The sequence below is a fragment of the Leucopleurus acutus genome (assembly GCF_964270905.1).
Source record: "Leucopleurus acutus genome assembly, chromosome: 5".
NCBI lineage: Eukaryota > Metazoa > Chordata > Mammalia > Artiodactyla > Delphinidae > Leucopleurus > Leucopleurus acutus.
The window spans coordinates 112531316-112554506 of NC_139147.1; the positions used below are offsets into that span (position 1 = coordinate 112531316).

The following is a 23191-nucleotide window of genomic DNA, read 5'->3' on the forward strand; positions in this document are numbered from 1 at the left end:
GCCATGGCCGCTGAGCCTGCGCGTCCGGAGCCTGTGCTCCGCAACGGGAGAGGCCACAACAGTGAGAGGCCCGCGTACCGCAAAAAAAAAAAAAAAAAAACAAGTAGAAAAATAGCAAAATCTCGTTGCTGACTGTCGCACAGGTTCACTCCCATGTTGAGTGACTATTTCCTATATGAAGGTGCGCCTCAGTCAAATTTAGATTGTCACTGATCTTCAGGGTCATTCCAAAGTGTAAACTCCGTGAATGTCAAGGGTCTGTAATGAGATAAGAAACCAGACTTCTAAGACAGGGCCCCATCCTGTGAGCTGAGGACCCCTAGTGGTCCCTGCAGTAATAACTCCTTCTGAATAATAAGCATTGTCTGGAGAATGAGTATCTCAAATGACTGTTTTTCAGATGCATGTATATGTTGTTGTGATTAACAAAAACGTTACAATTGCTATTTGTTACCGTATTTTTTCAGTTAAAAGTTACCCAAAAGTACTATCACTAATTGGAGAGGAGCCAGATGTTTTGATGTTACTCAAAAAGGCTGTGAACCCCTGCTTTAGATAATCTCCCCCAGGGCAGCTACTCTGTGGGGCGCAGCACCTTGAATAGTTGAGTCCACTGAAAACAACAGAAGTGTTCCACAGAACTCAGCCAGTCACAGAACTGTATTAATCATAAGTAATGCAGTTATTTTTATTGCAGTACGTTTTGGAAAACAAGCATTGACCTACAAAGGAGAATTTGTAGGCTCTGACCAAATAAATGTCAAGTGACACAGTCACACAGAGTAGCACTAAATGATCAAATGAGCAAATTTCTTCACATTGGAACTCTGGCTTTCACTGACTATCCGAGAAAACTGCAAAATGCAAAGCCATGTGGGATACCAGGCTTCACTTCAACAGAATTTTTAATTCACCATTTAAAAAACTCACACACACACGCACACACACATAACCAAGAGTCATGTCATGGCTTGGTTCAGCTGTGTGTGTGCATAAACCTTTATCCCTCTGAATCAAGTGTCATCATTACTGCATTTATTGAAATATTCTCTCAGATTGCCTGATATCCAGTGCCAGTCTCCTGGGGCAGTCAGGCAAATAAAATTTCGTTTACAGAAAGAATTGATGAGAATTTCCTTTTTTCCCTTAGAATTTTCCCCTCCAGCATCTAAAATATATCAAACAGCACTTAAAGTGTCAGAGGAAAGGAGGACGAGATTTTTCAGAGAACACTGGGCAGTGGGTGGCAATACATCATGATTCAGATTCTCCCTCTTGGTCTGAGAGGCTAGTGGGGAAGATAGTCAGTGCCTTACTTGCCATCAGTTAACACCTTATATTGAATTTCTACATCATGATGTTCGTCAAGACAGACATGCATGGATGCTTGAAACGCACAAAAATAATTTACTCTTCAATCTCAGATACACAAATATACTTAAGAAAGAGAAGTTTTATTAGGGCAATTTCACTTTATTTTTCCATACAGCAAAGTCAACTACTGCAGTAATAATAAAATAAGCATAAAACAAATTGCAGCCCAAGACAAAATACATAATTTTAAGCAACTACAAGCAGAAAGTAAGTTGTGATTACATAATAGTTAAACCAAGCACATCTGTCCTTTCAGCAGATGAAAGCGTAGGGTTGCTGGTAAGTGCAACACCATAACCAGCTGGAGTGAAGGCTGGATACACTAATTCATTAAACAAGTGCCCATTATCACATTTGCTTTTTTGAGTGCTTCTGAGTTGAAAATGAAAACCATGAAATTTGAACTGTGTTTTATCTTTTTCACCTGCTGAAAGAACAGGATCCTACAGCAATTAAAAAACAATCACATAACAACTTTAGCTACTGTGTGCTGTTTGGTTTGCCTGTTTATGGTTGAAATTTTGTGAAAGTCAATACTTGTTTTGAAGACTTTTTTCTTTTTTTTTTTTTTGTGAACAATAAACCACTGAAATTGGCAGAAACTGATTTGAATAGTATATGTCCTTAGTATAGTTCTGTCTCTTTTTTGTTTTGTTGAAGTTTTAAACATGCAGTAGTTTTGAAAAATGTAAGGAATATTTGATCCATGATTTCACCTTAATGGTTGAAGTACCTGCTAGTTTTGGTAATGATCTTCAGGCAGATTTGGCCCAATGGAGTTTTTGTCAGTCATGAGATCTCGGAAGGATGGCATATCTTTCCAGCTGAAAAAATCCTGGCAAACTACAAGCTGTCCACAAAAAGCAAAGCAACATGTTTGAAGGGGTATGGAGTGCTAACTCTGTGCCACTTTTGCAAGCAATTTTGCTCAGTCTGTCATTGTATTAGCCTTAACAAAACTCCTTGTAATTATAGACGTTTTTATTCAAAATAAGATCTTACTATTATACAGGTTTCTCTCTTTTGACTATATACAGAAGTGCAAAAAGTCAACCTTCTCTCTAGACGTTCCAACATGCTAAATTGCAGCATAATCAACCCTCAAGAGTTTGCACACACGCTATAATTCTCATTACGTAAACTTTGAGTATTTGGATTATCAACAGAAAGTCCCTTGTTCTATTTATTGATTATGCAGCTTATTTATAACAAGGCCTGATATTCAGGGATTTCAAAAATATTAAACAATACTTTAACATTTGAAATGGATACAGTAGAAAATAAATTTTATTCTAATATCTAGGATCTAGATCTTCTTATAATAACTAATTACAAACAAAATAAATCATCAAAATATTACTCAATTGTCTGCCAGGATTGTTGCGATAGCAACAACTTAACTTCTTACTTAGCAATGATTATATATTTATAAGATATCCATATAAAAGATCTTTGTTCTTTTAATGAAAACTAGACAAGAACTAACAATGACTGACATTCTTACACTTTAATATTAAATCAGTAAAATATAAATCATTTAGTTAACAATAATACGAATATTCATATGACACTACATGTAATTCAAAACTGAGTATGTTATGAAGGAAAAACTACTTTAATTTTTTTTTGTATTTTGAAAAATTCATCGGTAAAATCTAATAAAACAAGAGTCTATAAACTGAAATGGTATTCAATTGTTAATAGAAAATGAAATCTAATAAATGTAGGAAATGAAAAACTACATTTTAACAAGAAAAATAAGTAATATTCTATAATGTAACTAACTACAATAACATATGGAGTCACCATTACTCTCTTAACACGATTGAAATTACATTGGTATGGGTTCCAACCCGTAATGTAATAATCTAAGGCTTTAATAGATGTACAGTACAATCAGTAAAATCAACACATCAGTCTTATATTAGAAAGCATCTCTCTCAAGCATAAAAACTTGCAGTAAACTTGGAAGTATGGAAAGTTCTAGAACTGAACTTTCACTTCTCCCATTCCATACTAGAACTACCAGTGACCTGGCCCCTACTTCAGCAATTTTTAGAACTGCTGAACAGAGCAAAAATATCCTTTACTAGCTGCAACATCCAAACCACAAAAAAGGAATTCCTTTGGATGAATCCATTCTTAAAAACTGAATGCACATCTATTTTTTTTTTAATTTTGTAAAAGGCTTTCTAAGGCTATAAGCAGTAAATCTGAACAAAACAAAACAAAACAACTCACATATAAAATTCACCCATGTACTTAACCCACGCAGTGACTAGGTTAATTAAACATTTCCCATTCTCATATTTTGGTTTATCATGCATCTGATGAGTGCTGCTTTCTTCTTTGTTTAGAGTCACTATTTTAAATGTGACTGTGATGAAGCCTTTAAGCAAATGTGAAACCATTTTTGCAAAGCATTTAGAGTCTTCTGACTTTTGACAGAGCTATAAATAGAAGCAAAATAATTTCCTCCAATTTTTTTTTTGTTATCGTGTCTCAGAAATGGCATATCCCTTTTGAATAACATGTTATACAGTATAGTATGCATAAATATTACACTACAATGCATTAAAATAATTTTATATATATATATCTATTATATATATCTCCAGTATGTGTGAGTTTATCTGTATTGAGAGAGTTTGTATTGTGCTGTCTATTTTGTTACTGTAAAGTTAAATCGGCCATTTCTGAGACAGCTTTGGTTTCCAAAAAAACAAAGGAAAAAAAAAAAAGAATGGTGCCCTTTGACTGATTAGTACTAGCAAATAAGCAACAAAATGTGGCTCCGAAAACAATAACACTGAAGAAATAATACTCTAGTTTGATGTACAGTCTATGGCACTTCATGAGAATCCTTAACAACATGGTACTTAAAGCCATGATGTGCTTTAAAAGATACACAGTTGTGGTTTTGCTTGGCACATTCATCTCTGTCAGATCCCTCCCTCACCACATCTTAAAATCTACTACATTAAAAATATTACTCTTAAACAAAAATGACTGTGCATGCACGCTCTCATCTATAATGGCAATTTTAAATACAAGGTGCACCTTTGTTATTTGTAAACCTTGAAAGAAATAAACTTATTTTTAAAAAATTATATCTTGGTCTACAGACGTACCAATACATAATAGAATCATGGTTACACCATAGTCTGTCTTTTCAAGATGGCATGAATATATAGGAAACTAATTAGGTCTGCATATTTGAATGCATCACTCTGTGCTAGAAAAGAAAGACAATGTTGTTCTTTTAGACAGGAATATCACCTCAGCGCAAATATCAATTAAATGTACAAAGTGTATAGGCAACAGTGTGCAGTGGATTTCCATGTTGTCTTGTCTTCTGGTTAACATGCAATATGCGGATGTCTTGTGGCTGAGGGGTTTTTGTGTGTGTTGCTTGACGGTATATACACTATGGCTAATGACCTCGTCCTTTACTCTAACCAAGCACACTGTCCTTTCCTCTTTAGCATGATCTGCAAGGGAAAAAGAGATAATCTTCGTTAAAACAGCCAATATCTAACAGCAGTTTCCAATATGCATTCAACATGAAAACTGTATTTCTTGGTTTAAAGAGTGAACACGTGTATATTGTATCTTCACGTAAAAACAAAAAACACTTCGCAAGTACAAAGGACCTACATTTGTTTATCATTTCTTCGAGAATAAAATGACATGCACAGCTTAATAAAACTGTAGGCTCTGAACAAATATCACCCAACACCAAGCTCAAAGTATAAAATACATTTGTAGAATCAAGGGGCATAATGTAGTAGAGCTCTTTTTACCACTGCCATTGTGGGGCAGAACTTACAACTCATTTTACTTCTAAAGGTTAATAGGTTTCAAGAGTAACGGTTTGGCCCACGAAGTTAAAATCCATGCAACAGTCCTGTTAAACACAATTTGCTCTCTTTGGGTGCTTGATTAGCACAGTACGTGTTTGGAAAAAAATAAAAGAACGATACTCTACATGACTGTTTTGGATAAAGTTTGGATTTTTCCCACTAAAGGCAAGAAAATAAAAATTGTTCCTTATGCTCCTGACAAATTAAGGTTGAACTGATATTACAATGCACCTGTGAACTGAGTTCCAGTTTTTACATGAAATTTGTTCCCAGAGAATCTTTACATATTAAAATATGCTTTAGCACACAACCTAGAGAATGAAAGAAATCACGATGTTGCTGCACTCAAAAACCAGTTTAAATATTGTAACTCCTCATGAAATTGAGTAATCATTTGTTAAACAGAACATTAAAGAGCCTAAGTTTCAATACACACAAATCCACTGTTTTGCTAATTGATGAACTTACGGCCATTTGCTATCATTTTTTTTTCAACCTGGATTATTGCTAAGAAATAGAACGTAGTTACAGATATACATATCAAACACACCCAACTGACTATAAAAGCTTGAAACAGTTTTCTTTTAACATGTCAAAAAGACAACTCTATTTCCAAACCTACAGACCACAAAGCGATGTGCTTATTCAAAATGTGGCTATTGTTCAGAATAATAAACATTATCAGAACTGCATTGAGAGAACTTACGAAACACAAAAATCAGTTTCAGTCATTTAATTCAGGATTGCAGCATGTCTCTGGTAGTACTTCTCAGATTGAGTCTCTTTCTTTCTTAAACAGCTCTCAGATTTCATCTATACACTTCTCCTACATGGGTTCACCCTTTGACCAGCTGTTGCTATGCTCAAGGGCCTCTGAACTGCCCCATCTCCTGACTCAACACCTCTGTCCCTTCTTCTGTAAGGCCGTGACACCTCCCTTCACTCTGTAACAATCTTGACTGTCCAAATTCACTTAATTTCTGACTCTGTTAGGAAGAGCTGCTCCCTCATCTTTGCTCCAAGAGAAATGTGTTCACACCTCTCTTATTTTAATGTAGAGTGCTGAAAGTTACATCATTATCTCATCATCTACTCATCTTTATTTCCTCGACCTGGTAATTAACACACAGTAGCACCAAAAAATCATTTGTAAATATGTTAATGAACAGATAAATGAATGAAAGGAAGCAACAAAGAATGATCACCCATCTTATTTACCAGACTCAGTTTTAAGCATTATGGCTCTTTCTAAATATAAAAATAGATACTTAATACACTTCTGAGCCTGTAGATAACTTGAACACATGCATACTGAATAAAACATATGCTCTATGGATGAAAAATGGTCATCTTTGCAAGTATCTAAGTCAATGTGTCTGAAAGTAAACCACAAGACTTTCAAATCATTTGAGAAACGACAACATCTTTAGAATTGTATGATCCTCCAGGGTGACTATTCTGAAGTACCTAAAGTTTACCTGGATATATAGATGTGTGTGTGTGTGTGTGTGTGTGTGTGTGTGTGTGTGTGTGTGTGTGTGTGTGTGTGTATACACGTGCACATACGTCCGTGTGTGAATATAATTATTTAAATCAGACTCTTCATATTCTAATGACCCTGTGTGTGGCAAAGCACGGGGTAAAGTGGGTACATGTTCTCACTGAGGATTTAGCAAAGCAATTTGTGAATAAAATAAATGCTGACCTACACCAGGGATCAGCAAACTACTGCCTGTGAGCCAGATGTGGCCTGCTGCCTGTTTTTGTAAATAAAGTTTTATTGGGACACAGCACACCTTTTAGTTTACACGTTGTCTCTGGCTGCTTTTGTGCGACAGTGGCAGAGTGGAGCAGCTGTAACACAGACCCCATGGCCCACACAGCCAAAAATATTTTACTGTCTCATCTTTCAAGAAAAAGTTTGCCAGCCTCTGATCTATGCCTTCTATTTCGTTTTAAGTTGCCTTTTTTCTTCACTATTGTGTTTATTTCTAATATGAAATAAAAACAAAATTAATATATCCTAAGTATTACACATATTTAAGTGACATCAACATATTTATTATGAATTCACATGATAAAACTCCTCATAACCCATCTAAGATAAAATTGTGAGCTCTATATAAATACTTTCTTTGAAATTTTATAAAATTTTCTTAAGTGCATTACACAAGTATTATCTTAAAAAAAAAAAAAACTACCACGGATATACACTGTATATTACACAATGAACTTACTGTGTAGTGATGAAAATTCTACATCTGGGTAACATACTTGTGGCTAGTCAGATGTTCGGCAGATATTATGGGTATCTAGCAAATAAAAAATTATTTAATGAATGACCCATGCAAGCAAGCCAACAACCAAGAGATGAAAACATTTTAATATTAAATTTTTTAAGAAAAGTGAAATTCAGCTGTGAGGTGACAGTCCTTATCTGGTCAACATAACAGTAAGTTAATGTAAACTTAATGCCAAAGTAGCAACTCATTTTTAAAAATCTCTGTGTTAAATACTATTCTATAAATGTTATCAGTTTTTAGGAAGAGAAGTAAAACTATCAAAAATTCATGCAGAGCAGTAATTGAAAGAAGCCCTTTTTGTTGGCCTACACACACACACCTGTGGTTTCAGTTATTCAGTAATCCAAAAAGTAAGTAAGAAATGTCTTGCCTATTTTTGTGCAACCAGTTTCTACATTTTCATTCAACTGATGGTGTCTAACTTTTTTTCCAAGTTAAAAGTACCAGGTAAGAATTATAAAGGAGTATTTCAAAAGAACTGGATAACGGTGTTAAAGCTACTGCAGAACCCATTTCTGAATCCTAATTGCACATTTTATTATATTTTAAATGGGCAAGAAAATTACAGAACTTGAGAGAAAATACAATAAGGAAATACAATAAGGAATATAGAGGTGACTTGTTTCAATCATCCCAAAAGCCAAGATCTTCCAGTTTGTAGCCTGAGTCTCCTCCAACCCAGAAGTATGACTGCTATCCTGGGAGACAGATGTATGACATCTATCCTATAGATGAAGACAATCAGAGGAGTGAAAGCACGGGTTCTAACACTAGTGATCCATTTCCCGGTGTGTAACCTTGAGCAAAGCACTTACTCTATGCTTAGGTTTCCTCATCTCTAAAATGGCCCGAATCCCATTTTGGCAAGGTTGACGGGAGAACAGTAAAATCACATACATGAAGGCATTTTGTTGTTGTTTCGATTTAGTTGTCCTAGACCAATTCAACGTACTACAGTCCACAGTCTGGAGTGTAAATTAATTATGTCTCTATTTTATTTCCATTTCTCAGATGATATCTTTACACAATTTTACAGCATTGGCAAATGGCACGAAAATGTGCTCCAAGCATAATGAAGCTTCTCATACCATTTTTCCTGCTGCTGCAGGACAGGATGTTGCACCCAACAGTGTAGAAGCATCAAGGATGGGGCTGTCGAAACATACCAAGGACCTTCAACACCAATCGATGCAGATGAAGGGCCAGCTATAAACTTCTGCATGCATGCAGGCTGCATTTTGTGGCATCAGCTATTTCCAGCATTGCTACTGTACTGTAGGCATATACATATGTATGTATATGTAGATATAATATATGTGTGTATATATATATCCATTCCCTTTTCTTTCTTTTGGTTGTGAAACAGTATGAAGACCCAAGATTATGCATGAAATGGTCACAGCACAATGCAAAAAGTAAAGTGTCCCCTACAACCAAGGTGGCCAGGGCATGTTGAAATTTGCTTTGCTGTACTTCTGCTTACACCAGCAATTCTATAGTCATACATGGTACACACAAGAGAGTTCAACATCATTAATCTGCACCATCAACGGATTGCATTGAATCCATTAAGAAATTTCTACCATAGATTACTACTTACTAACATGCCACAGATGCACAATCTAGCATTCTTGTAAATGAGTCTGATGTGTGAGCATAAATCCAGGGCTATTTTGACAAGCTTCGGAAAAACTAACAATTCTTTGCCAAGAAATGTTTAAAGCTTGTCTGAAACTTTAAAATACACCCATTTTGGCATGCTGCTTTTGAAAGTTTTTAATGGCTGTACTAATAGCTTATAGTTCTTCTTCAACAGTACACGGTGCACTACAGAAACAAGGGTGGCTACTCCTTATAGCAATAACTGCGAATTCGGGATGGTACTTAATTGTTCTTCTTTTCCCAAAGGGGCAACATGTTGATTCCCATCTGATGCTGGTTCTTCTGAGAATCATTTGGCTACATTTAACCTTGGTCTGGGGGTTATCTGAAACTTGATTTGCCTCTAGATTTTTTTCATATGCTATTAACCCTACTGAACTTTACTTTCATAACAAACATATCTATATATTCAAGCCAAAACCTACTTTACATAAATTTGACTTTGATTCAACCAGTATTTTCTAGAACATAATTTTAAATAGGAGCAGAAAACGCTGGTTGAATCCATGCAAATTTTAAAATGTAAATATTTTAATAATCAATTTCTTTTGAATACTCACATCATAAAGTTTAAATTTCTGAAACAGATTCCTTCCACTTAAAAATATCCTGTGTATCTGTCACTCCATAAACTTGTATGGAACATAGAATGACTCAATTTGCCGTACTGGATGCCTTTTTTTTTTCCTTCATAACCCTCCAACGTTTATGCTGAGTAGTTACAGAAATAAGAGCACTTAGGAATTTTATTTTTTCCCTTAAATCATTGAGAATCAAAACTTGGACACAAATTTAACTTATTTTGAATATGCAATCTGCTTACTGAATAAAACTATAATGAATTTATAACAAACTCTATTTACAAGAGTGGTCATCTGTGGCATAGATAACACATTTAAATATTTTGCTTTTTATGAAGAATTTGGGCGAGAACTAAGAAACTGTATGTATCAAATGCTTGTAACAAAAACCTTAAAATCACCTGTATTTTAAAGTTTCAGGTGTGCCGCACTGTAGTTCAACACCTGTATACACTACCCTATATAATTTCGATTGGTCGAAACACCTGCGTGATGGATTGAGCCCAACTGAGAATTGCTTGTGTAAATATCATTTTAGTAGCTTTAGAAATGGAGCTGCGACAACTTTGGAGCACTTATAAATGGCATAAAAGCATTCTGCCGCTCATCAGAGAGAATGTGTAGGCCAACAAGAGGTATCTTTGAAACCCCATGCTCTTAAAGCACCCTCTACAGCCCTCACAGACACGCGACTCCCACGGACCTCAGTGGGAAATCCACGTGCGTCAGGGCTGTTGGACTGAGCCCTACGAGAGTTGGTTTTTAAGAAACAAAGCTGTAAATTAGCAAACCTGGTTGGCTGTGGCGGTTGCAGCGAAGGGAACACTTGTGGCAGATGTTGTTGCTGCGGACACAGTGGCTGGCGTAGCACCGTGCACCATGGGAACTTTCGGAGGGAAAATCATATAAGCAAACATACAGAAGAGTGTAGCAATATGGAAACCATGGCAACATGGAGGAGATAATTGGGCATGGTATTTATCACAGCAACAAGCCGTGTGACGGGGCATCATCACCAGTGAGTGACATGCAATCACAGCGCAAAGCAGGACAACATTCCAAGGAGAGAAGGGGAAGGGGGATGAAAGAGAAAAAAAAAGGGGAAAAAAAGCTTGTTACCATCAAATCAAGAAAATTGACACAAACAGGCTTAATTTGCTAAGTCAAAAACAAGAATTTTATATAGTGTTCATAGTCAGACATTCAAAATCTAAGTCAAAATACAGGTATTTACTTCATATATACAATTATCTGTTTGAATAAAAGTATGTTTTCTTATTTACTATTGTAAAAATATACAATATATTACTTTTATGAGATAGTTTTTTTTTTTTTCTTACACACCAGAACTCATAGTCCAATCAAAATCCACTAAAGGTGACTAAAGGAAACTTGTGTGTAAAGAAAACATTTATGTGAGTCCATGTCAATTAAATAGAAAATGGCATTTAATTGACAGGTGTTAGTAAAAAGGAAATGGACTTGCCCAATAGATATAAGTTAAACTTAGCAGTGGATTTTGAGGGGCTGTGAGGTGCACCATAGGTTTAAGATAATCAAGAAACAAAGCTGGCACCTACCAACACTTGTAGCGGGTGTCATGCACAATATTGAGCCTGCCCATCATGCATTGCAACAGGAAGGTGGATTTGAAAAGGGAAAAGAATTAAAACATCCCATCACACGTGTAATTAGGAAATTCATTTGAACAAAGAAGAAAAATTGTTATTATGGGAACAGTGGCATGTAACTGTCAGCACAATCAAATCATACAATAGCATAGTGATCAATTAGAACTAGTCTCAAGTGAAGAATAAAAGCCAGTTTAACTGTGTGCTGGTACACGTTGTTTCTCCTAATTGCTGCCTACAAATAAAAGTATTTTGAAAAAAATTGAAACCTGCTTAATTCTTTTAAAAATAATACTGCAATTTGTTTTGTTTTAATCTGGTTACTAGCCATCTGGTAGCTTTGCTATTTCTGACTTTAACCTATGAACTGAGCACATGTTAAATCATTAGGGAAATTTATTATTAAGATGCTAAATAATTCAACGCACAAAACTGACTTAACAATGTAATGAAACCAAAACATTCATTTTCATTCCTTTGGTCTTATTTATTTCCCTGTTCACTGTAGCGACAACAACACAGGCATGGAAGGGGTTGTGATCATTCATACAGGAATTTTATTTGGAGGGGTACCAAGCAATAAATTATGCATAAAGCGAAAGTGAACTTCTGCATTGCCTTAGTTGGGAATTTAAATGTGAGGAAAACACTGAGATGGGATATACTTTCGTATAAGTCTCGAACTGGTTTACTTAGTAGGTATCTGGGAAAACTGACTGGTTTTCACTGCTGGTTTAGACCCTCAGGACTTCTTGGAATAGCAAGTGTTCTACAAAATTTCACATCCAAAAAATGCTTGATTAGATTTCAGTAAAAACCCTGAATGGGAGATAACGAAGATATATACATCGCATATGGGGTGTTAGCACTGATGTTCACAATGGCGCCACCATGACGTTAAAATAAATATTACGTATATAGTCCCTGTTCTCTTTGACATATAAACATTGAAAAATCTAACTTGTTTTACCAAGTACAGGGCCCTTTCCCACATACTGAATTACTGTTCTTTCTATGAGATTAGTTTAGACTTCTAGGTTTTAAAATATCAAATGATTTTATGTTTCTATCTGAATCTCGGTGCATCCTATTTAAATACTAGCAGCATCTGGGATGAACATTTGTTAGAAAAGTATCTGCCAATTTCGTCTCGTCAGAGATGGCCCTATAAAACAAAGCTGCCATTGAGAAGCACAGATTACTTAACTGGCATCCTTGTAACAGCTGCAATTAGACTGTTATCACAATTAGACGGTGGGCACAATGATCCGTGATTAAACTAGGTAATGGAGCTAGGGAGGCATCCTCTCAGGTGGAGTACTATTACATTGATAGGCATTATTTAAGGCGCTTGAAGATCTCTGTCATTTGCTACCACTACTGAGTCAAAGACTTGTGAAAGACAACAAAAACAAACCAGTAATAACAAAGACGGTAATTTGAGACAGTAGAGCAAGCAAAATTTCATACTCTAGATCTTAGGAAATCATTATCCTATAATAGTGGGGTGGGAAGACTGAGAAAGAGAGGATGAAAAGATGAATGAAAAAGAATAATGTGCAATTTGATAAACTGTCGTTTTAAATACTGTACAGGTTATAGGTTTTAAATTTATTATTTATTATTATGCTGCAATTTGCCTGTTGTATTTCATCCCATGCATAATTGAGGCTGCACATGCTGAAAATGAGTTAAATTTACCCTATCTCTCTAAAACTCTAAAGCATTTATGATTTGCATTTCAGTTTGAGTTATCTTCCTCATTAACATTATAACCAATGCACACAGTTTTGAGAGGGATTTGCAGCAAATAAACATAAGGCAGCAATGAAAATACTAGCCAGGGTGCAATAACTCACGAATATGAAGACATAATGCTGTAGGACCCACTTACCAAAAACAAAAAATCACTTTTGAAATGACCATAATATCCATCTTTACATCAGATGGGTTGATTTATTAATAATGATTGTACAAGTAGCCAATTAAAATTTTTTTCTTCAGTTTTCAGCACAAGGCAACATTTAAGTGAATGTATTTGTCAATTTCGAATTTCCCCTACAAAGGTATTTGCAGAGCAGAATGGTGTGTTTCTGAGGAATGCAATACTTTAATTACATGATATTCATATTAAAATTTTAAATTGATCTGTATGAAGGTGCAGAAAAAATTACTAGGAAGGTAAGTTACAAATGAGATGTATGTGTAGGTAAAATCAGTTCAAGGAGAAAGGAAGGAAGTAGAGAGAAAAAGAATTATAATGGAGATTTGGTTGGAGGTTTGAATTCAGATATGGTAATTCAAGCCTATTTAGGTAGATTATGATAGAAGTATAAAGCTGATTTAAAGTCTTCTAAAAATAATTTATATCATTTCAAACTAAAAGTTCACAATCAGTTGAATTATTCTCAAAATTGATATCTAAAGAAGCAACAGCTCCATAGAATTTATTTCTGTTTCTATTCAATCAATCGAATTCTATTTTATTGCACTACTGAGTTGGGAAATAATAAATAAAACTCAGTGCTTACTACATTCCAGGCTTTATTCTAGACTCTTAGACTTGTCTATAAAAGTGCTTTAAGAAAATGTTTTTATCAAATATGTTTAGAACTCACTTAAACACAACTCTGAAATAATTACTACTATTATCCCCATTTTATAGATGAAAAAAATGAAAGTATAGGGAAATTATATCTTGTGGTACAGCTGTATTTAAACTTCCAAACCACATCTGTAATCACTATGCTGAGTTTCAAGTAAACCATCTGCATTAATTTCATTAAGTATAATGAAAGTGATAAGCTGGAAATCTTTGTTTTCTATTCTTTCTGTTAAAACAACCCCATCCCTCTGCAACTCCCCTCTCACTCCAACCCCTCAGGAAAGTTTCTTGGCCTTTTGTTTCCTTATTTCTGGTAGTGTTGCCACGCATGGCGAAGCTGAAGCCGTTTACAGCAAACTTATTTTTAGGTCTTTTGAAATCATAAACCTAAACTGACTGAGGGCAATATGCCAGGAGGAGAGAAGAGAGGTGTGCTTCTGAGGATCGCATGTAGGCAAAAACTGTGAAGGAGGGCAGAGAGAAAAGTTCCTCCAGACCCTGGAGAGGAGGCGGGCAGTGTGCAGCGTCCCTGGGTAGTTAGGCATGTGGCGTGTTCTTTCACAGCAGCCCTGCAGGCAGCAGGCTTTCCAAGGAATGGGCTGCTAAGGGAGGGAGGCTAAGGGGCTCAGGCAAGGATGCTTGTACCCAAGGCAGGCATAGAAGCCCTGGAGTACCTGCCTTCAAGAGATCTTGTGGGCTTCCCTGGTGGCGCAGTGGTTGAGAGTCCGCCTGCCGATGCGGGGGACGCGGGTTCGTGTCCCGGTCCGGGAAGATCCCACATGCCGCGGAGCGGCTGCGCCCGTGAGCCATGGCCTCTGAGCCTGCACGTCCGGAGCCTGTGCTCCGCAACGGGAGAGGCCACAACAGTGAGAGGCCCGCATACCGAAAAAAAAAAAAAAAAAAAAAAAAAAGATATCTTGTAAACATGGACATTGAGGACATCAGCAGTGACCAGTGCTGACTGAGGAATGGAGAATGGGTAGCCTGTCTAAGACTACTGGACTGCGCAGGACCTCTATTTGAGTAGAGACAGAAAGAAGAGGAGATGTGAGGATGGGGTTCTGGAATCCCAGTGACGCCGCCTGGTATTTCTATCCAACACAGTGAAATTGGAGTTTAGAATTGGACTTAATTTCAGTTCAGGAAAATAAATCTGATGTAAATAAAAGTGTTATTTCTTACACACTCTAATTTCAGGGGTGAAATTTACAACTACAACTTAAGTAGACCCTAGGTTATGCATAATCTGTATAAATAGTGAATTTAGTTTTAAAGGGTGAAGGTTAAAAAAAAAAAGGACTATATATCTAAAAAAAAAAAAAACCACCAAAGCTTCAATGTGAACTTAATCCAAATTACTTGTATTTATCTTTAAGTGAGATGGACGGTGTAAAAACAAAAGGCCAGAAAACTTTCTTGGGGTGGGTGGCAGGGAGATGCAGTGGGATGGGGTTGATTGAATGAATAGAAAGATGGATGAATGGACGAATGGATAAGTAGACGGATAGGTGGATGGAAAACAGGGAAGGAACAGAAGAAAGAGAGGAAGGGAAGGAGGTAGGGTGAGAGAGAAGAATAGATAGATGGTTAGAAGGATGGATGGATAAATGGATAGATGAATGCATACACGGATGGATGATCGATAGATGGGTATAGGCCACGTAAGTCCCAGTTTGTTCTTAAAAGTTACGGTATATACTAATTTGTCTTAGCTAGCTAGCTGGTTTGCCACTGAACCCTGATCTTTTGCTAGCAACTTACTCTGTATACAGAGTTACCTGCTCTAAAGATTTAGCCAACCATGCTTCATTGTAACTTCAATGAAATAGACCTGCGTGTCCCTGAAGTTATGATTGAAGCAACAGACTACAGAGCTCTAAGACTCTAAACTGCAAAAAATAAATGACTTCCTTTTTCTAATCAGTTCCAATAAAGTCTTCAGAATATAACTTCCAAAGTATAATTCTGTGGTTAGATAGGATGCTCTGATCATATAATTCTTCTATATGTCTGCAGAATAACCTAGACTTCGGAAAATGACTTTTTCTCCCAGGCGTTATACATAAGATGACATATGAATTTGTGGTAGGATGGATTTTCTGTAGTTCTCAAAGTATATTTAAAAACTTAAATGAGCTGAAAATATTTCAAAATTGAGAGATTTCACATATGAACCTCCAAATGTCCAGAATATCTGGAAAAAAAAATCATAAGATCTGGCAACACTGGACACCAGGGCCGCTGCATTAGGTTGTACAAGTTTGTATACAACCAACCCTGGGAGGAACAGACACAACCACCCCTTGTTCACGAAGACTCTGACGTGTATGGAACCACAAAGGGTACTGTGCAGTGCACCATACCCACTAGGCAGACAATCCTCTAAGGCAGCAAAGGGCTAAGTCTGAACATTGACCGACCCCTTTAGACTGGGCCTGTGCTCTCCAGTGCCTCCCAGACCCCACAGCTCCTACTTTATTTCTTGCTCACTTATTCACGTTTCCTGCCTGGCCCTTAAGGCATTTGGGTTTCATATTCTCTGCCTTAGATTTCTTTCCTTTCTGGTTGTCTGATAAAGTGGTTTGGCAGAAGTATAAATGGGCTATCCATTTTAACTTCTTAATGCCATACTGGCACGCAGGTACATATGACAATGAAAATTTTATTTTTGGCTGCGCAATGCGTGGCATGCAGGATCTCAGTTCCCTGACTAGGGATCGAACCTGTGCCCCCTGCAGTGGAAGCGTGGAGTACAAACCACTGGACCGCCAGGGAAAGTCCCGACAATGAAAATATTTTTAAGGAATGATGGAGGCAGTACTTACTTCTGATTATGTGACTAATAAAGGTTAACCTGAAGCTTAAGCTCTTTAAAACTGGGTTACAAAGAACTCTTATTTGATGTTACTATTGCAATAATTTCATAGCATGTTGACTACAAATATCAAGAACAGAATATTTCTGATGCAAATTCATCATAAAAATGCAAATGCATCTTAAAAATTTCAGCATATTTCAATATATTGTGGCACACTTTATTTAAATTAACAATGCTTAGTTTCTAGAACAAAGAGATAAGTATGATTCTGACTTATGAAGGTATTTATTGTTTTTCTCTGACTTGACCTTACCTATCATCTTTTGCTCTATCCTATCCACAGACAAAAAACCATTCCAGGGAGAGACTATTGTCGTAAGTCAGAGTCATGCATATCATGCAATTAATGATTATACTTATTTAGAAAAATCTTCAGTCGTTTGAATGTTTTTGGAGAAACTGATGCAAAACCCATTTGGTAAAACAGATTATTTTAGGTTTCTTTAAATAATTTATGGAAGAAGTTAGATTTGTTTTTATTTTTAGATTTTTAAATAGGGAAACTGTCATTTCTAGTAGTAAGGTTTTATTCAATGAAATAAACTGACAAAAATAATTTTTAATTTCTTCAAAGAGATTATGGCAGTTACCTACTTGAAACTTTGAAACTTTGTTTGAATCCCTTGAAACTTTGTCTACTGATCTGACTATAGAAAAATTGATAGATTATCTGTTGGAGACAGCATAAATCCAGGGGCGTGGCAATTTATACTAAGGCAAAAAGATCCATTTCTGGAAATCTCTGAAAAACTGTATACGTTGAGAAGAAATTTTTTAATCTTATAAAACTTAAAACAAATGTGACTTTTCCCTCAGAATGCAACAAGTACCCTACAGATCAAAATGATTTAATTTCTGTTCTAAAATGGACAAACTGCAACTTGATAGACACTATTTCATGAGTAAACATCATTTTATCTGTGGTTCTAGGACAGGCTATTTCAATTAGTGGAATATTCTAGTTCATTGAATGTTACTACATATTCTACATAGGGATGGCTAGTTTTCAAAGATGCGCTGTATATAAAGTTGTGCTTAGCAGTAAAAACTAATGTGACTGTAATTTATTCTCATTATTCAAAAACAAATTATCACATTCCCTCATGGCATTTTGAACGTAATGCCCTGTAAATACTGTTAACATAGTATAATATACTAATGGGGCTGGATCTCTGACATACACATCTAGTCATAAATTTATCAATTTAATTAATAAAATTATTGTATTAAATAAATCTCTTAACACATGGTAATTTTTTAGAAAGATTAAGAGGTAAAGAGGAAAATAAGATTAGAGTCTCTGGTTAGTTGAATTCCAGATTACAAGAAGTGTAATATGTATTTTTCTGAAGTAAATGATGAGTGAGCAAAAATAATGAATTTCTAGATAACTAATTTTCTGATTATTTATGTTTTTAAATTATATATCTTTGTGTATAGTTCTAGAGTATATTTATTTGACTAAGTTGTAATCAACTGAAACCACAAATGCATAACTCAACAATAAATGTAAACTTCACTGGGCACTTAGGGCTACTTCAATATTAGCTCAGGAGCAACAATTTTAAGTGATATATACTGATTGGTACTGATAAGAGCACTTTTTAAGAGCTCTGGAACACAAAGTCAGTTTTTTATTCTCCACCTTGAAAACAAAAAGGCTGAAAAATAAAATCAAAACTGAAAAGTGTCATTTCATATAATTCAAATGAACTCTACGGAATCATGAAGGCAAAGGGGTCTTACAGCAGGAAAGGGTCATAAAATAGCTTGACAGACATATAACGGTGTAGAGGAAAGAGGAAAAAAAAAAGAAAAGAACTCTATTTCAATTCCAAATTACACAAACAAAAATAAATATATAAAACATCAATGATGTCTAATCCATCTTTCATTAAGCTAAAATTCTTAGTTTTTAAGGAAAACCATAGGAGATACCTCAGACAAGTTTCCATCTTACCTTCCACCTGCTCTATGGCTAAAAACAACTGGGGGTGTGGCTTATCTGCTCTACCAGTAGCACTCTACAGGGATCATCAGATTCATTTATTAATAAACTCAAACCCCTTACCTGGTGGGAGAAATGCTGTATGCTGTTGTAACTGCATGTTGGCTAGAGCCTGTTGGTATTGGAAAATACCAGTGTTAAAGACTGCGGTGGCACCGTTGGTTTTTTCAAGAGCAGGCCTCTTTGGTAATGGGGGAAGTACAGCTTGAGGAATTCCCTGTTTAGTGAATGAGTATAAAAAACAAATACCAGTAAAAAGAGAAAAAGAAAAAAGAAAAATCAGTTGAGGGCTAAAATTGTTAGGAAGCATGAGCAAGCAAGCAGCAGAGCACTTAACTACCCAAGGGGAAAAAACATCCAATAAACGAAAATTTAAAGGGAAAAAAAAAAGCAAGATAAAAGCTTTAAAGGAAGCATTATTTTTGTCTTGGGGGCGGGGGGAAAAACCCACTAGTATGAGAGCACATGTTATAATGTGTTAAAGTGTTTTAAGTCCCATAATGCTTCAGGCTTTCTGGGAGAAGCCATTGATTTGGGAAAAGAAGAAAAGCTGCACTGCGAGCTCCATGAGGACTGACAAGTATAAGCAATGTTAATAGTTAATTGTACGGAGTGACCGAAACAGGTAAAATAAAAATCAGTCCCACTCTGCCCCTCCCCCCATGTCTACCTAAACATGCACATGTCCCAGAGCATGCAAGTTTTTTTTTTTCTTAAAACACTGAACTAGAAATATTAAAAAGTCAATAATTCTATCACTAAAGCCATGCTAACCAAACAGGTACATAAATATACAGTCCAAAAATACATTTTTAATGTCCTTCAAGTATTCCATTAGAATATTCTACAATGTAGTTAAACTGAATGTGGACTGCTGGGCTTTCGGAATCTTTCATTGTATGATATCCGTCCAGGGACTTGTATTACGGTCTTTCCGCTAATTTTGTCAGGAAACCACACTCAGTTTTTCATTGTACTTTACAACTTTATAACAGAAAAAGGAATATATATTTTTAAATAGATAAAAAAAAAAAAACTTGTATCTACAATAAAGCTACATGCCAAGCTAAAAGGTGAAAGGTCATAGTACCAGGTCAAAGGTTGCCTCGAGGGGTCGCTTCAGTGATTTGACAGCCGACTGAGTCTTAATTAGCAGGCAGCGAGCACATGATGGCAATGGGCCAGTGGGGTTCAAGCGCATTAACATAAACAGCAAGCAGAGGTGCATCATGGGGGCAGCAGTGCATTTTTGGGTAGGTGAGAAAAAACAAATAAAAAAACAAATCATCGGAATGCCATATACAACGAATAACAAGACTAAGCATGCACAATAAAGGCACTACTGAGTTGTTATTGGGAGGATAACTCCTCTTTGTAGTTAATTACAAACAAGATACTCTAACAGAAAAAAAAAAAAAGAGTGAAAGGAAGAGAGGAGGAGAGAGTCTGCCTTCTGTATTTTTGCTCAAGTATCCATAAACAAACACAGAAAAGACCTCTCTCGTGATTATTTTACTGTGCTATGAAATACCACACAGTGTTTTTTATGAATATTTTAAAGATTACGTCATATATTTATGTAAAAAAAAAGGACAACATTACAACAGCTAAGCAAGGAACAAAAATGGACTCATTAAAATCAGCTATTAGATCACATTAAAATTTACCTTAAGTGTATAGGTATCTGTTCTAAATGATCCAATTTCTAACTCCTCCTTGAGTACTGCTTTCTCCTTTCTACATAATGGCATAGGCAAGCTTCTCTAGTTTTACAGTTCTGTTTATGCCACAATAGTGCTTAAGATTATCTAGATAGCAAACTGTTCAAAATCTTGTACCTAGTTCTAAAAACAATTTTGTTGAAGCAAGTCTCCTAAATAGTTCCAGATTCTCTTATGGTTAAAAGCAAGATAATGTAGAGAAGAGCCTTGATGTGCGAAAGAACACACCGAAGGAAAACAATGGCTGATTAGGTGGCACACAGAAATAAGAGGACCGAAATGGCAGTATCGTTAAACCGAAAAGGAGACAGGTGTTCTGTACGAAGCAGAAATTTCAGAAACCCTATATCCAGAATAAGACACAGTATTAAGAGCTAGGCCGAGGGAAGGAGCAATCTGAACCATTTGAGGAGTTTCTCTCACTTCTCTGAATGGTAACTTCATTATGTATTGTCTGGGATACCTGAACAAACATATCGTAAGCAAAAAATTTTTTTAAAAAGGTTAATAAATGAATAGCTTGTCGTCAGATATAGCTGTTCACTTTGCTTTTTTGACTGTTAACGAGGATTGATCTGAGGTCTCTAACTCACCATGGCAGCTGCGGTGGCTGCAGCCTGTGCTGCAGCAGCCTGGTTGACCTGGTATTGGGCAGCCTTGATCTTGGCTTGCAGATGTGCGGGAGGATGAAAGTATTTGCACTTTTCCCTAGAGCATCTCCCTTTGATGTAATCCATACACACGGTGACTGTGTTGTCATTGGTGTCAATCATTGTGCTGTCAGCAGGATGGGCAAACCGACAATCGTTTTCTCCTCTGTTGCAATTGCCACGCTGGTACTCTCGACATACCTACGGGGTCATTAAGCGCACAGGGGCCAGTCAACATGGACAAGTAGAAACTTTCCGAAGATTTTAACTTAAAGTGCAAGACTGGTGATAGAAGCCAACAAATGAAAGGGGAAAAGATAATTTGCAAAGGAACCACAAAATAACTTGAAAACATTCTCAGTTCGGTATACAAATTATAATCCCATTTCAGTAAAATGTCCATGAGAAAGAAAACACATTTATGATACTAATTATGGTAAAATATCTAATTTAAATTATGTTGATATACTTATTCATTACCAAGGGGGAAAACAGTAACTTTATATAGTGAAGAACCCTGGAGACACTGCTTTAATCAAACAATCAAAGTTAATATCACCAGTAATAAAGACATAATGACATCATGTACCTACTGATATGATGCACTGAAAAAAGGATACAACATTACATTGGTTGTATTACTGCTGAGAACGCATAACCTGAATTTATTTAATCATGAGGAAACATCAGACAAACTAAAATGGTAGGATGTTTTACAAAATGACTGATCAGTACTCTTCCAAAGTGTCAAGGTCATGAAAGACAAAGAAAGATTGAGACACTGTCACAGACTGAATGATCCTGGAGTCAGAGAAAGGAGGTTGGTAGGACAACTGGTGAAATCTGATTGAGGTCTGTAGATTGGCTAATAGCAGCTTATCAAGGCTAATTTTCTGGTTTTGTGAGTGGTAACATGGCTATGTAAGCTGTCAATATTTAGGTAAGCAGGGTGAAGGATAGGCAGGAACTCTTGGTTCTATCTTTGCAACTTTTATGCTAATCAGAAATTATTTAAGAAAGTGTAAAAAGTAAAATGATAGCTTTTTCATAAAATGTTTCGAAGAGCTAAGTTTTTGATCATTAGAGATTTACCTGGTAGCTATAAAAAGCAGATGGAAAAAGATTAGTTTTTGTTACTGTTTTTTTATTTTTTTTTTTTGCGGTACACGGGCCTCTCACTGTTGCGGCCTCTCCCGTTGCGGAGCACAGGCTCCGGACGCGCAGGCTCAGCGGCCATGGCTCACGGGCCCGGCCGCTCCGCGGCATGTGGGATCTTCCCGGACCGGGGCACGAACCCGCGTCCTCTGCATCGGCAGGCGGACTCTCAGCCACTGCGCCACCAGGGAAGCCCTACTGTTTGTTTTATATCTATTAATGTTGGATGGGGTCCCTGGGGAAAGGTGAAAATGGATTATTTTTCATTCATCTGCTCGATTTTGACTCTTACTATTAAAGTTTGTCATGGTGCTTGCTCTAATCAAGAGGTTGCCGGCGCTGTCTTCAGTCAGAATAGTTTGACCTTTTTACCACAAGAGGGCCATCTAAACACAGAATGTCCTTATATTTTTATGCTCTTACTTCATGCTCCAAGGATGTTTCCGTTTTGTTTTTCACAAATCTTTTTACAAACTGAGCGAATGCAGACCCTGAACACTCAATTTTGGAATTCATCAAGGGGAAAAGAGGGGGGGAACCCCATTGTGATTTAAAAAAACAAAGATTTTCTTGGATTTAAATACATGAAATGATCACATTTAATTCTAGGCATTTCCCCCTTTTACATCCATATCCCATTATTGAGGAAAGTGCTTCCTTTTAAAAAGGTCTCTATAATTTGTATCGTGGTATATCTTAAAAATAGCATTATAAACGACATCTTGCACCATTCGGAAACCTCAAGCTAGCTAAAGCATTG

The 23191-nt window shown here is 36.3% G+C and overlaps 1 protein-coding gene across 18 annotated transcripts in view; it reads right to left on the reverse strand.

Annotated features, from left to right (window-relative positions):
- Positions 1–1441: 1441 nt before the first annotated feature.
- Positions 1442–23191, reverse strand: part of MBNL1 (muscleblind like splicing regulator 1) — a 176717-nt gene continuing 154967 nt past the window's right edge. For 4 of the 18 annotated variants that reach the window (XM_082840009.1, XM_082840002.1, XM_082840016.1 and 1 more), the window contains 7 exons: positions 21220–21477; positions 19996–20049; positions 18969–19122; positions 11364–11399; positions 10575–10669; positions 7475–7549; positions 1442–4865 (listed from right to left, as the gene is read on the reverse strand). In XM_082840009.1, the coding sequence (XP_082696135.1) occupies positions 7493–7549; positions 10575–10669; positions 11364–11399; positions 18969–19122; positions 19996–20049; positions 21220–21477 (654 nt within the window). In that variant the 3' untranslated portion in view covers positions 1442–4865; positions 7475–7492. The remainder of the gene's footprint in view (positions 4866–7474; positions 7550–10574; positions 10670–11363; positions 11400–18968; positions 19123–19995; positions 20050–21219; positions 21478–23191) is intronic. The other 14 variants (XM_082840019.1, XM_082840008.1, XM_082840014.1 and 11 more) reach the window with 7 other exon arrangements.